The 16,224-nt window shown below is 34.4% G+C and overlaps 1 protein-coding gene across 1 annotated transcript in view; it reads right to left on the reverse strand.

Moving 5' to 3' along the window:
* Nucleotides 1–16,224, reverse strand: part of SLC12A2 (solute carrier family 12 member 2) — a 110,157-nt gene that overhangs the window by 65,147 nt on the left and 28,786 nt on the right. Inside the window, exons 3-5 of the mRNA XM_082622573.1 lie at nucleotides 15,983–16,058; nucleotides 15,579–15,674; nucleotides 1,045–1,184 (exon numbers count right to left, since the gene is read on the reverse strand). Of these exons, the coding sequence (XP_082478699.1) occupies nucleotides 1,045–1,184; nucleotides 15,579–15,674; nucleotides 15,983–16,058 (312 nt within the window). The remainder of the gene's footprint in view (nucleotides 1–1,044; nucleotides 1,185–15,578; nucleotides 15,675–15,982; nucleotides 16,059–16,224) is intronic.

Genomic DNA, 16,224 nt, shown 5'->3' on the forward strand with positions numbered 1-16,224 from the left:
GTACCACGTACTACAGTAGATGAACAGTTACAACCTAACATGACAACTATAGGTGTCACTCAAGGTTCCTCTCATTTAATAATACTGAATCCTATTTCACTTGTACTGCTTTAACTACACACATACTAATTACTCTTTTCAAACAAGTTCTCTTCTCAACTCCAGAGCAATATTATCAACCACTTTCTGGACAGCTCTACTTAGATATACCAAATTAGACATCCAAAACGAAAATGTTCTGCATTCTCTCTCACAGTAAATGGCATTACCATCCATCTAAATCTTCCTTTCTCTCTCTAATTTCCCATATCTCATTCATCAAGTCCACTTACTCAACTTTTTAAAAATCTCTCAAATACACCCACATCTCTCCAGCCTCACTGGTCACTGGTTTAATATTAGCCACCATCTCCTCTCAGGATAGCTACAACAACCTTTTAAATGGTCTCCATCTCCAGTTGTGATCCCTCAAATACATTCTCTATACTGTGGTCAGTATTTCTTTAGGCCCCAAATCTGATTATCATGGATCCCCAACTCCAGTCAAGGTAAGATCCAAATTTAACAGCAAATAAAACCCTTCCTGGAATGATCCTTTTTTCTCCCTCTCATCTTACATCTCTTGCTACTTGGTGCTCCAGCCATACTGAAATATTCCATTTTTCTTTTTTCTTTTTTAATATATCATACTCTACTCTTCTAGGTCTGTTTCCTTTTCTTCCCTATTCCCCTCATACCATACTTTACCTCTCCTATCTGCCTGCTAATGGCTAGACTCCCTTCCTTGGAAAACCCTGCCTTGACACTCCTCTGACACCCCACTCCTGGATGGTATACTAAGTGATCCCCCTCGTGTTGCCACGGCCCCCTACAGTTAGCCATTTCTGACACTCTATAATAAATTTTTTTGTCTATCTCTCATACTAAACGTCTTGAAAGGCGAGTTTCATGTTCCTTGCTGCTTTCCTAGCATCATATGTGGTAAGTGGCACATAAACCCTCAATAAAGATTTGGTAAAAAATGACTGGAAAAAGGTGAATTACCTTAAGCAACTCCACCACAGTTTCGGCAAATCCAACCACATACATAGCAACTGCAACAGCATTGGCAAAAGCGAAGATCAGGCCAATCGCACCACCAAATTCTGGCCCTAGACTTCTAGATATTAAATAATACGCTCCTCCTAAAGAAAAGGAAAAAAAACACACCAAAAGTACTAATGTTAGAATTTTAAATGTCAATCCTTTTAATTATACAAGAGTTCACAAAGCACATGGCACCAGTGAACACAGCAGTTAAACTCATAGGCAAGTGGGTGAGCATATTTTTAGGAAGAAACACCCAGAAAGAATTCTTTACAACCCACTTCATTCATAACAGTTCTGAACATCCAAAGAATTCTCATGTTAAATATAAAATCATCCTGCTATTTAAATCTCCTTCTCTTCTAAAACTTAGATTTAAATGGGTAACAGCCTCTTCCTCATATTCAGAGACACCAAGATTATTTCCCAATGATTTTCTAAGTAATAGTTTTAATCTTAATGTAACATTTAGATTCACAATCGACATGATTACAGTTACTTAAATTAGTGTGGTAATTTGCTGGTAATGTGAATACTAAGGCAAAAAAGAAAGTATCACAAGAAACTTAAAGGATAGCACATACTGGCACCCTTAACAGATATATTAATAGTTTGTATTCTAATAAATCCTGCCTAAATGGCAGAGTAGACAAAGACATTAAATAAGCTGTCATGAAGCAAGTATTTTTCTAACTTGAAAAACAAATTAAGTATGATGATTTTGAGCCAGTCTAATGCTTAGTTGAAGTCACTAAGAGCTTTCCTAAAATTCTAATTTACTTTTGGTCTCTAGGTCATAATCAAAACTTAGTTTTAATAATAATGAGTTACAGTAAGTTATATACATTTTCTAGACACTGATGAAGTATTTATTCTTAAGACCATATAATGAAATGCCATTAAACAGCTTAATATTTATTTCTACTGCTTTCCCAGTATAATGAAGACAAACGCAACAACAGATTCTACAACTTAATAAAGTACTAAATGTGCAAACTTTATTGTGGAAATATCTGTAATAGGTTTTGTAGTTAATTTTTATCAAGTTTCTCAAAATATTATATACTTTAAACCTATCCAACAAAACTTCCTTAGTAATTCACTTTACTAATTAATAATTTTTATCATCTTGAAAATTCTGAAGAAAAAGAATTGCAACCTGACTACTTAGTATTAGTCTCATTTTTTTTTATGAGATGAAATGACTTAAAAATTTCCCCCAAATCTTTCTGAACACTAAAAATTCTAATGGACTTATATAATGACAATTTTAATTAATCACAACGAAAATCCCTGGAATATAATTAATCACAGCCTACATTTAACAAACATGTTTTCAAAATTCATGTAAATTATTTCATTTAATCCCAATACCAATAATGAATTAAGAAAAGTATTATCTATCCCGATTTTATAGATAAGAAAATTAAGTCACAATAAAAGGTTAATTGAAATCAGTCAACCATTCACGTTTCAGTAATTGACAATACAAACTTCAGAATGAGAAATATCACCAAGAGAGCCTATAAAAGCATGGAATTCATTTGTTATGTGTTTAAAGTTTTGATTTTATGAAATTTCAAATCTTTCTATTACTAAAAAAAATATATCTTCTTTTTAAATTTTATTTATTTAATTTAACTGTATTTTGGCTGCATTGGGCCTTTGTTGCCATGCACAGGCTTTTCTCTAGCTGCCGCGAGCAGGGGCTACTCTTCGTTGTGGTACTGGTGCTTCTCATCACGGTGGCTTCTCTTGTTGCAGAGCATGGGCTCTAGGCGTGCGGGCTTCAGTAGTTGTGGCACGCGGGCTCAGTAGTTGTGGCTTGTGGACTCTAGAGCGCGGGCTTAGTAGTTGTGGTGCACGGGCTTAGCTGCTCTGCAGCATGTGGGATCTTCCCGGAACAGGGCTCAAACCCGTGTCCCCTGCATTGGCAGGCGGATTCTTAACCACTGCACTACCAGGGAAGCCCCGAAAAAATATCTATCGCAAGGGGCATTTAACATGGGTAAAGATAATGGGAAGGGAAATATGAATATTCTTTATATGAGTAAAGATAATGGGAAGGGAAATGAATATAAGTAACAAATTCTGACATTTCAGGACTATTTAAAAATCTTCTTCCAATTGGGATACCTAAACTTAAAACCTAGGACCCAGTTTCATTACTTTTTAAAAGATTTTAATTTTTTTTAAGAATAAAAAGTTACATATGAAGAATATAAAAGCATCTGCTTATCGTCCTATACTTTAAATTCCTGATGAAAAGCAAAAGTACTCTGCCCTATTTCTTCTCACTTCCATTCCTGCATCCTAGAGGTAACCAGTTTTAAGAGCAGCTTTCTCCCCCTTTTTTTCCTTAGCAACAAAATAGATAGTATAAAAGATCTACTACTCTGAAAGACTGGTCTATTTACTAATCAGCATAGAGTGGTATCAAATTAAAATTTTTATTAAATTTAAATTTTATTAAATTTTTAACTTAATTCTAGCAAGTACAATTGACTCTTGCACGACACAGGTTTGCACTGTGCAGGTCCACTTATACGTGGATGTTTTTCAAATATATTGAAAATCTTTTTGGAGATATGCGACAATTTGAAAAATCTCATAGATGAATCACACAGCATAGAAATATTGAAAAGATTAAGACAAGGTTACGTATGTCGTGAATGCATAAAATATATGTGGATACCAGTCTATCCTTACATAGGTATGAGTTGAGTGATATTTAATATAAAAGTAATGTGTTAATTTTCTTAGTGTTTTATATAACTTTGCTCTCAGAGAATTAATTACCGTTCAGTATGTGCCATATTTCCCCCCACCCCTCCTAATTAGAGAAACTGACTATAATCACAGATAAGTGTTTTTTTTAATGTTACAATGTTTATAATACTGTATTATGAATATGACTGTACTTGCTATATGCCATAAAAATTGTACAATGATTCACTCAGTGTATAAGCTAGGCTATCCTGACACAATCGTATCATTATACTGGGTTACAATAAAGCAATCATATTGCTGCCTCTTTGTTATCATTGTATGAATTGTTATACCTGTAAATAAATACAAATTTCTTTTTCCACATTAGCCTCTCTTTTTTTAATGTTTTTTTAATTTCTCATATTTTAAAAAAATTTTTTGTGGGAGGATAGCTGATTTACAATCTTGTGTTAGTTTCAGGTGTACAGCAAAGTGAATCTTTTCATATTTATCTCTAGTGTTAATAATATGTGTAACATACACTACACAGTGTTTTGTATTGTAAAAGACAATATTGATGTAGGTAGTGACAGATGATACATCTTACAAACAGATGATGTAAAACTTATGGTATCAGTACAGTACTGTAAATGTACCTTTTCCTCCCTAGGATTTACTCAATAACATTTTATTTTCTCAATAACATTTTATTTTCTCTAGCTTACTTTATTGTAAGAATACAGTATATAATACGTATATGCAAAATATGTGTTAATTGACAGTTTATGTTATCTGCAAGACTTCTGGTCAACAGTCTATTAGTTAAGTTTTGGGAGACTTCAAAGTTATACATGGATTTTCAACCGTACAGGCGTTATCAGCACCTCTAACCTATGTGTTGTTCAAGGGACAACTGTACTATTACCATTCCATTTACATATATGAAAATTAAAGCTTAGAGAAGTTAAATAACTTGACCAAGGTCATGCAAATAGTAAGGGAAGAAGTAGGCTTAAACTCAGGTCTCTCTGACTTGTGTGCTTACTCGGTACAGTAGGTATAATTAAATTATTAGCCTTTTTATTATCATTGAATAAGCTGAAGAGTATGAAAAAAATTATGATGAATTAAGAGGCAACAAAAGAAAAAATAACTTTTATTTACAAAAAATCTACTGCTCAAGCAAACATGGGAGGAAAAAATATTCTCATGGACTCTCATAATTTGGCCATAAAATGCCCTGTCTCCTGAGTGTAGAAGACATCAATGAGTCAGGTACGAGAGATACTTAAGTAATGACAATACTATATACACTGGGTTCTATTATTACTACACATTGATTTGGGGACACATGCCCCTGAAGCTCTCACTAGATTTCAAATCAACAACCAAAACACTGACTAGGTTAATCAAGAGCCATATGATTACTGGCCATAAAATAAGTCACTATAAATTTCAAAGAATTGAAATGAGACAGTATTACTGACCACAACAGTGTTAAATTAAATGTATAGACTTCCCCTAAATATTTCTAAATTATGCAACACACTTTTAAGTAACCCACTAGTAAAAGAATAACCACAGGGAAATTAAAAAGCATTTTGAATTGAATGATAATGAAAAGAAAACATATCAAAATTAGTGGGATATATCTAAAACAGGAATTACAGGGAAATTTATAGTTTTAAATTCTTATATTAAAAAAATGATACTTCAATTAGAAATAAATAAATAAGGTGAAATCAATGATCTAAGCTTCTACGTTAAGAAAGCAGAAAAAAGTAAGTAAACCTAAAGTATAAAAAAATAATAAAGAGTTAAAACCACTGATGCAGAAAACAATAAAGAAAAATCAATAAGGCCAAAATAGGCAAACTCCTTGAAAAACCTGCCAAAACTATAACAAGAACAGTAAACTGAAATAATCCTATAGCTATCAAAGAAATTAAATTTGTAATAAACACACACACACACACACACACACACACACACACACAACCATAGGTACAGGTAGCTCCACTGTTGAGGAAGAAATAAGATCAATTTTACAAAAACTGTTTCAGAAAACTGAGGATGAAGGAATACTAGCCAACACCCCTTATGAGTTGAGTGTAATCCTAACACCAAAACCTGACAAAGTTTATTACAAAAAAAAGAAAATTTTAGACAAATATTCCTCATGATCATAGATTCAAAAATCTTTAACAAAATGTTAGCAAGTAAAAAGTAGCAGAAAGCATAATATCTTTGACCAAATATATCTTTGATCTTTGTGGGGTTTATGCCACAAATGCTAGGTTATTAAGATTCAAAATATCATATAATTTGTGATAATAACAGAATAAGAGAAGAAACCCATATAACCATTTCAACAGATGTAGAAAAATCATGACAAAATTCAACATCCATTCATAATAAACATTGTCAGCAATTTAGAAATAGAACTGTCTCAATCTAACAAATGACATCTTCCAAAGCTCCATAGTTAACATCTTAATAGTGATATATTGAACTCAATCCCTCTAAAACTGGGAACAGGCAAGGATGTTTATTCTCACCACTTCTATTCACCATGGTATTGGAGGTCCTACCTAATTGAACAGTGTGAAAAAAGAGAGGGAGAGAGGAAAATACTAAAGATTGGAAAGAAAGAGTATAAACCATCTCTATTCACAGATGACATGACTGTTTATGTTTAGCACAGTCACAGAATAGAGAACCAAGATATGCAAGTCTATTGCATTTCTATACAATCATAAAAAAAATTGGAAAATGAAATTTACAAATACCACTTACCAGATGAAAAACATGACTGATGGGTAAATTTAACAAATTTAACAAACAAAACATGCAAGACCTGTATACTGAAAATATACAACACTACTGAGAGAACCTAAGACCTAGATAAATGGAGAGATATAGCATGTTTAGAGATTGGAAGATTCAATATTGTTAACATGACCATTCTTCCCAAAAAGATTTTTTATGAGTGAAATTCCAAAGCCCCAGCAAGGTTTTTTGTTTTTGTAGAAATTGATATTGCTAATTCAAAAATTTATATGGAAATACAAAGAACCTAGAAGAGCCAAAACAATTTTGAAAAAGAGTTGAAAGACTTAGGACTTATAAAGCTAAGCAATCAAAACAGGGTAGTCTTAGAATAACTGGCATAAGAGAATAAACAAACAAATCAGTGGAACAGGATACAATACAGACAATACACAGAAAACTGATTGTTCAACAACAGTACCAAAACTAATTCAACATGGAATAGATAGTTGGTTGACAAATGATGCTGGAAGAAGTGGCTATCTATATAGGGGGGATAAAAGTAGGGGAGAGAAGAACAATCTCTGTCTCACATAATGTGAGGCTATTCATAGTTAAAAATCTAAAAACAAACTATAAAGATTCTAAGGGAAAACATAGGGAAATATCATCATGACCTTGGGATAAGCAAAGATTTCAAGACAGAACAATAAAAGCACTAGTCAATAAATAATATAAATAGATAGACAGATAAATAAATCTGAGAATCTGGGCTTCCTCAAAATGGTAAATGTTTCCTCTTCAAAAGACATGATTTAGAAAACGATAAAAAAAGATGATGCAAGTCACACACCAGGAAAAATATACACGTTAGACATAAGACTTGTATCCAGAATATATTTTTTAAAACTCCTCCAAATCAGAAACAAAAAGATAACCCACTTTAAAAACTGGCCAAAGATATGAATATATTACAAGATAAGATATACAAGTGGTCACAAGCACATGAAAAGGTGCTTATCATCATCATCATTAATCATCAGGGGAATGCAGTGGTGGTAAGACACTATTAAACCTCCGTAAACACAGCTATAATTAGAAAGCTGTAACAAGTGTTGGCAAGAATGTGGAAAAACTGGTAGTCTCATATATTGCTGATGGGAGTATAAAATGGTACAACCACTGTGGAAAATCACTTGGCAGTTTCTTATAAATGAAAAGTATACCTACCCCATGAATCAAGAAGTCATTCCTAGGTACTGTCCCAAAATGAACAAGAACATACAAAACCACAAAGACTTGTACAAGAATGTTCATGTCAGCTTATTCATAATAACCTCATACTAAAAAATAGCCCAAATGTCCATCAATAGGCACTAAATAAACACATTTTTTTACTATTACAAATTTTATAGTGATAAAATGGAATACTACACAGTAACAAAAATGAACAAACTACTAAAATGGATGTATTCCAAAAACATTATGTTAGGTGAAAGAGATGAGACATAAAAAGAGTACCTTCTATATAATCCAGCCTGGGCTACCAGTGAGGAACTGATTGTCAAGAAACTTTCCAGTGTGATGGAAATATTCCGTATTTTGATTGAGCTAGATGTTACGCAGGTTTACATGCTTATGAAAACTCACAGAACTGTAAACTTAAAACCTGTGCATTTCACTACATGTGAATTTTACTTCAATAATGCTTATTTAATAAGCTATAAATCAACTGTCAACAACTAACATTTTTTAAATTGCACCATAGTCAAAATGAGATAGCAGGAAGTAATCATATATGTTAGACTTCAAAAGGAGATTTGTGGAAAGGGGCATTAACAGATACAGCTTTCACGAATACTCACAACAACTGACTTCAACTCAAACTACATAGAACCTTTAAAGTAATATGCACAAAGATAAAAAACCCAAACAACTATACGCAGGAAGGTAGGAGCAGTATTTACTAAAGTTTGACCAGGCACTCTGGATGTTTGTCTAATAACTATGCCACAAAACAGACATTTCTTAAACCACATGTGGCTCTTAAAAGTTCTCATCACGAAGAAAAAAAACAGTTTCCCTTTGGTATCTATAACATGATGGATGTTCACTAAACAATGTGGTAATTATTAAAACATATATAAGTCAAGTCATTTTATGCCCTATAAACTTGTACAGTGCTGTATGTCAATTATATCTCAATAAAAATAAAAATAAATCACACATGGCTCAATTAGCACCATATGACTCTGTGTGCTAAGGTGGACTAAATGTTTCATATTAATGTGAAAAATATTTGAATTTTTAGAAACACTAACAAACCTGTTCAACTCCAAGTTAATTTCTTTTGGACTATTTCATCTTCATTTATTGTAACTAATGCTCACTCTTAGACAAAAGTTGGACAACAAATCTTACTGTCCATTGTGATGCTGAAAAATCACAGCAAGCATGTGGTCTAGGACATCCTCAGTGACTCAAGGTTGTGGGTAACAATCTCTGAACAAAACCAAACTTTGACACACATTTTCTATCAAAATGAATTTCTTTCAAAGAGTAGCTTGAAGGCCATTCAATTTAAAATACAAACTACAACTATGAGGTAGAAAAATGAACACATTTAAAATTTAATAAAGTCTGAAAGGTAATAAGCTCCAGTTTTAAACAGTTAGTTTTGCAAAGTGACAATGTGGTGGTTAATTTTGTGTCAATCTGGCTGGGCCCTGGAGCCCAGATATGTGGTCAAACATTATTCTAGATGTTTCTGTGAGGGTGTTGGGCTGAGATTTACATATAAATTGATGGACTATGAGTAAAGCAGATTGCCCTCCATAATTTGTGTGAGCCTCATTCAATCAACTGAAGGCCTAAATAGAACAAGGACAGACACCCCCTCTCCAACAAAAGAGAATTCTATAGTAGATAGCCTTCACATGTGAACTCAGGCCCTTCCTGGATATTCAGCCTGATGGCCTTCAGATTAAACTGCAGCATCAGCTCATTCCTGAGTCCTCAGACTGCTGGTTCACTCTGAATATTTTGGACTTCCCAGCCTCTGCAATAACATGACTCAACTCCTTCCAATAATTCTTTCTACCTATGTACACTTCCTATTGGTTCTGTTTCTCTGGAGAACCCAGACTAATACATACATGATACAAGGTAAAATGCAAATCATATACCAACAAAGGTCTTGTATACAAAATATATAAAGAACTCAAAACTCAATAGTAAGAAACCACAATAAAATAAACTCAATAAATACCCTCCAAAACACTGGGCAAAAGATTTGAGTATAGAAAGAAAACTATTCAGCAATTACTCTTCAGAGTTCACCTGGTATCATTAGCAAATACTCCAGAATCCTTTATTTGTCAGAGCAGTAAGCTACCTACTTCTGTACACTCACTTAACAGTTTATTCAAAGACACCTTGTATAAAATTCTGAGGAACAACTTTAGGAATGCTATGGGGTGACGATGGATCCAAATGGATTCACAATTCATTTTAGTTATTGTTCTAGGAAATATATCCTAATACCCTGGTTAACAAATACACAACAAGGAATCTGCCTGTTAACATTCAGTAACTTTCCTCTATTCCGTTGCCATTATGAAGCCAAACAGGAAAAGGCGAAGTGACAAACATGTAATCTTCAGACCATAATTCGGTACTATGTTATCATTGTGACTGATCACTTGAATATGTTAAACTTTAAAATCAAAGACATGTAGCTCTAATTCTGCAGCAGACAATTCGGGAACCAGGTTAAAGTATTTTTAATCATTAAAGACTGGCAAAATTGAAAGGTCACCAAATGAGGCAAAGAGAAAACCCAAGCCAAATTATTTACAATTACTTGCCAGATTCACGTTTGAGTTACTTGTGGTGCATAAGTAGTGCTTTACTGAACTGAAAACACAATGTTAATGTTTAAGTCTAATAACTCATAATACAACAGTCATAGAACTGCTTTTATTCTTTTTTTTTTTTTGGCCACGCAGCATGCGGGATCTTAGTTCCCCAACCAGGAATCGAACCAGTGGAAGTAAGGAGTCCTAACCAGTGGACCGCCAGGGAAGTCCCAACTGTTATAGAACTGCTTTTTACAGCTTCTTCAAACATTTCACTGATCTGAAAAACTACAATTTGAAATAATTTAGCAATAAAAGGAAAGAGCTGAAATCTAATTTACAACTCCTTGGTTGGTAATGATAGGAACTGATAAAGTTATACAATGGGCTAAACAAAAAAATCTGACAATCAATGATAATCTGATTTTTTACCAATACAGAGACTTTCTGTCACTTACAAGATGTGAAAAATGTTAGTTTTTCCTCACTTCCAGTGGTTTGGCTTTACCTATATACAAAAGTGAGGAGGTCAATTATTTCAGAGAAAAGAAAAAGACACCAGTATGTGAAGGTAATTCTGACATATTGCAGACATTTTTAAAAGGTTTACCAGTAGAATTTGCCTAAAATTTAATTTTGTTTAAAAAAAAGGCTGTTTCATTTTTGCATAATGCAACATCAATGTTGTATGACATCAGACAATGTATTTCAAAGACCATGGTACCATGCCTAGCAGTTAGATCTCAAAAAATAACTGTCACTATTATCTGAACATAAGCTCCAAGAAAATAGGGTCTTGTCTGGCTTGCATTGTTACAAACCCAGTGCCTGACACCAAGTGCTCAACAATTATCTGTTGATTGACTGAAATACAAGGAATATAAAAATTTGATCTTAGTCACGCAGATTTCTATTGACTTTAGATTCTCAGAACTGCCCATCACAAATTTGATGTAGCCTGGGCTTTTATGTGAAAGTGTACTGACCTCTGTTTTTAATACTCCAAACCATAAAGTGGTTGAAGAACTGTTCCCTTCTATTGCTCAGTTCACATAATACACTATAATCCACAAGCAGAGTTTACATTTCCATCTTATAAAAGGTTGCCTGTGGTTGTCCTCTATTTCACAGATGAGTTGATATTCAGAGGTTAATTATCTGAGAACAGAAGAGACTCTGGTCTGTGAAATCTAGGAAATGCAGACCTGAGTGACAGTGGCTACTGGCCAGCGCCATCTAAGTTGCAGAATCTGTTGCAAGGTTCTGTAGTCCAAGGAAATTCTGTAAAATCCAAGATCTCAAGGACACTGGGAGGATTTGCAGAACAGGAAAGAGCTCTGGGCTCCAAGGTGCAATAATCTGTAGAGCCTGAATGTGTTTGCTAGGGCAGGGAGTATGCCAGTGACTCCATCAGCTAGTTGCTGGTGCTAGTTTTATTCTGTAGAGGCAGAGGACCTAGGGGATGATTCTCTAACCTGCCACCAGTAGCTTTAAATAGCAACCCCCCTTATTACTATAGTCTAATCAAGACTGAAACTCAGAATCTTGTATTTTCTAAGTTTTGACTTTTCCCCCAGAAACCCTGAATATTTCCATATTATTTTTATCCTAGACTTCATAATTGGACACTATTACATTTGTTCACAAGTTGACAGTTAATTTATATTTTTTAAAAAACTACACTTTTCTAGATTGGTACCTGTTTAATCTCTAAAATGTACTGTTAAAGCCAACGTTAAAGCTATTTAGTAACATTAAATAGCTGTGGCATAAATCACACAAACACTAGGAAAAGTACACATTTCACACACTTACATGGAGTTGGAAGTAAATATACCTCACAAAACAAGAATAAAATATTATTCAGTGTTAATATAAAAATACATGTCAATTCAGTTAACAGTCAAGATAAATAAAACAAATTAAAATGTCAAGCACTACCTCAAAATAGTTCTTTATATTAATAACTACGCACTCAAGTTTAAAAAAGGGCTCTTCAGACAGAAATTAGTAAAGAGAGCAGCCACAACCTCTCAGCAATATTTTGAGTAAAATACTTCCTTGTTAATGCCCTTAATAGTCAACTTTCAGTCCACAGAAAATTAAGATGGGTCTCCAGACATCTCTGTTCCCGTAGTATCCCTCCATTTCTCCTATCTAAGTCTTTGCACCCTGACCCTCCAGATAGCTCTAGCTCTACTGCTCTCCTCTTACGCAGCCCTTTCAAGGAAGGAAGACAAATTAAGTCCTCAGTGGTTGGGCTAGAGGGCATCCAATGCAGGCACCCTTGGTCCCATATTACTAAAAGATAAAAAGCTTATTGTGAAGAACAGCAAATAAAATGCATCTATACATTAAGTCTCTTAAAGTTTGTTTTAAACTGTAATTCCCTCTCTTTTTTGCTCCTTGGAAAATTTTACTGAACAAGGATTCCTTGTTCCAGAGAGATTCCTAGTCTGGCATTTGCTGTCATCATCCTATAGTGTTATTTAGTAAGTTCCTCTCTCCCCTGAATACTCTATGCTTCCTGAAGCTATAGGCATGATGTGATTCATATTCGATATTTCACAGGTAGTCTTATTAAGTAAAGCATTTACAAAGTTGGAATATTCCCTTTTCTTCTTCACTTATTTTGTAGAATAATTACCCAAAGGATAAATCTCTTATCAATTTTTTGCTTACAATGAGTTCAGGTAAGGAGTTTTCACTCAGAAAACTTGATTCACACTAGATTCTTTATCAATTTTCAAAATAAGTTTTAGTTCTCTAGCATTCTTCAAAGGTGAAAATGAGATTTTTGTGTGTGAGTGATGTCTGTGAACCTAGGGATTTTATGTTTTCATTTAAATCAGTTACTATTAGTAGTAGTATTGCTGTTCTATCCAAATTTAAGTCAGTGTTAGTTTCTTCAAGTTGGCTCCTTGGTCCTTTTGACGTGAAACAAGTAGGCTTTGTTACCTTCTTTACTTTTTGATGTGAAAAGATGTCTAGACTTCTCTAGTACATTTCCTATCCAGATCTGGAATCAATGCTTTCTCCAAGGTTCCCTGGTTCCTTTGAATGGAAATACACAATGTGGGCACTAAGGATGTTCACTGATACTGGGTTGGTCATTTGTTACAGGTGATTTTTGTGGACAGAGCTAAGAAATATATACTTTTGGGATAAAATGTGTGAGTCATACTGATACTTTCAATTTAGAACCATGAATACAGAATACAATGTAATCTCACCAGTTTTATACCTATATCTACTTTCTCCCTTGTGGAAATACTGTTTTTCCAAGAAACCAAAATAAATCCTGTTAGGGATCTCCAAGTCTACAAAGCAGATGGAGAACAGACACAGGGGTTTACATTTATTGCAAGAATCTCCAGGAACTTTCACTGCAGATGATGCAGCTCATTTATTATTCTATAAAGGATCAGCCATCTTTCTAACATCACTAACTGATCTAAGTGAAAAATGAATGCCTTTTAGCAAAGCTTCAAAGCATTTGGTCACTTCTTTAAATTAATGGCTTTCTCTTTTTCTATAGGTTTCATTATTTCAGCAAATGTATTTACTTTGTCATTTATGAACAAATGATAACAGAAGAATTCCAAATTGTATAATCCAATTTCTTTTTCTCTATAGTTAGTTACTCTCTGCGAACTATCATTTTGAGGGAACTCAGGCACAACTGCAACATATGGTACTTTGTTGGGACACATCTTCATGCACTCCATAATCTCATACTTCCTTGGTGTCCAGGACAGAAGACTAGATACAAGTCTCTGAGGTATTCATAAAAATATATGAAAACTACTGGTAGTATTGAAACATTAAATGGCTTTTTAGTCACAATGCAGGAAAATCTATACTTTCCTTAAGTTTGTACTCAGAGAACAGAATGGGGTTTGTGATGACACTGGGTCCATGCCCCACTCCCCTTGAGGCTTACAACCTAGATTTGAAGGGCTGAAGACAAGGAGAAATTTTATGATTTGCTGATCCTCTCAAATACCTAACACACCAACCCATTTCTCCTCCTATGTCCATTCCCCAATAGCAGTGGAATGAAATGAAGCATGGGGCACCCAGTTAAACAAGAAACCAAGAATCTCTCAGCACTGTCTGATTAATTTTTGGACATAACCACATCTTGGACCCCAATTTGCTCAACCCGGATTCAGGTACATATAAAACTTCAGCCAGCAGTGATGCAGCATCAGCATAGTCATAACTATAGATGTGAGCTACCAGCTTCCCTTAGGGCCATAGTGATCTGAATCCTCTGGTATATAAAAAAATATGAAGACGACTGGGGAAAAATGAAAAGCTCAATCTGGTTCTTTCTTTCTCCAAGTACTAATGCAGAAAAAGCAGAAATTGCATGTATATAATGTCAAATACAGATCTGCAAAATAGTTGAGGCAGATGGAACAGGTAGATTCTTTTCTCAGTTGATCTGCTATGATGAATTTACAGGAGCTGGTATACATTTTCTCTTCTTTCTCTTAGGATCTTCCCCCTCACTCCAGCTGAATGATGAGCTTTTGTTTGGAAAATGGATTTCTTTTCTTCTTGTTCTCAGGGGTCCCAAGGCCATTCTCCTGGTGTCCTGGGTGTTCTCCCTGGGAAGAGTAAAACCTCACAAGGCAGGTCTTGTGGGCTCCAATAAAATAGGCCCCAGGGTACCCAGAGAAGAGAGCTAGAGTTCAGGGCATGGATTCAGAGTCCCAGGTGTAACTCACACAAGCTATTAGACCATGAGGAAAGAACTCTGCCTAAGTTTCCTTCAGTGGGGAGGAACGAGGTTACACCTGTACAATACAAATCAAATGCAGGATGCACACCACTGATCCAAGGGCTGAAGCCTGGGAGAAGGCAATAAGGGGTGCCTTGGTGGAGAAGAAACCCAGTTAGAAGCTCCATTCTTGCTACCAAACACACTGAACACCCTGAACAATCTGAAGCATACATGTTTGTGTATGGATCAATTTAAAATTTTATATTCAAAATATTAGTTAAAAAGTACTTGATAGCAACTTTCTTGCCTATATAGAACCTGATATGTTGCTTCTTTAAGGTAAAAAATAACTAGAGATATTTTTAAATCTCAATTTATTTAGTGTCAGTAATCCAATGCTGATGATGTAAAAAGACTGAATTTACCTCCTCGTACAAATCCATTAGTAGCTATTGCCGAAGTAGACAATCCTGTGATAGTTGTCACAACAGTGGCCATTATTATTACAAGGACTGACAGACCTTTAGCAAAAAAGAAAAGAGACTTGAGAATACTTACACTCTCATTTAAACCTGCCACATCTAGAACTGGTTAGTCTAAGTATACTGAATTTACATTATAATCTATAAATTATCTTACTTTTATCTCATATTAGATCAAATCAGAATTATGAAAAAAGTGACATTAAGACAACAGTCTGATACAAAGGAGAACATAATGTAGAATGATTCCAACTGCTTGAATTTTATGAGGTTCAGAGACTACACATGCACACAGCCCTTTCCCTATTCATTCTCAAATGAATCAAGCAGTATGTCACTTCACTTACCTATTCCAGCTTGACCCACAATCCATGACAATCTAATAAAGAGCATTACTCCCCAAATGTTTAACATACATCGTACCTAGAAAAAGAGGCCAAGTCACAGATGAAAAGTAATTAAATACACAGTAAATGCTAAAGTAGCCAATAGTAGGATAATATACATTTTAAACTACAGAAGGTCCTTTCAAATCTCTTATCCCACCCTTTAACAGTTTTTTTAAAGAGCTTTATTGAGAGCTTAAATG

The sequence above is a fragment of the Mesoplodon mirus genome, assembly GCF_964341445.2.
Source record: "Mesoplodon mirus genome assembly, chromosome: 5".
Classification (NCBI taxonomy): Eukaryota; Metazoa; Chordata; class Mammalia; order Artiodactyla; family Ziphiidae; genus Mesoplodon; species Mesoplodon mirus.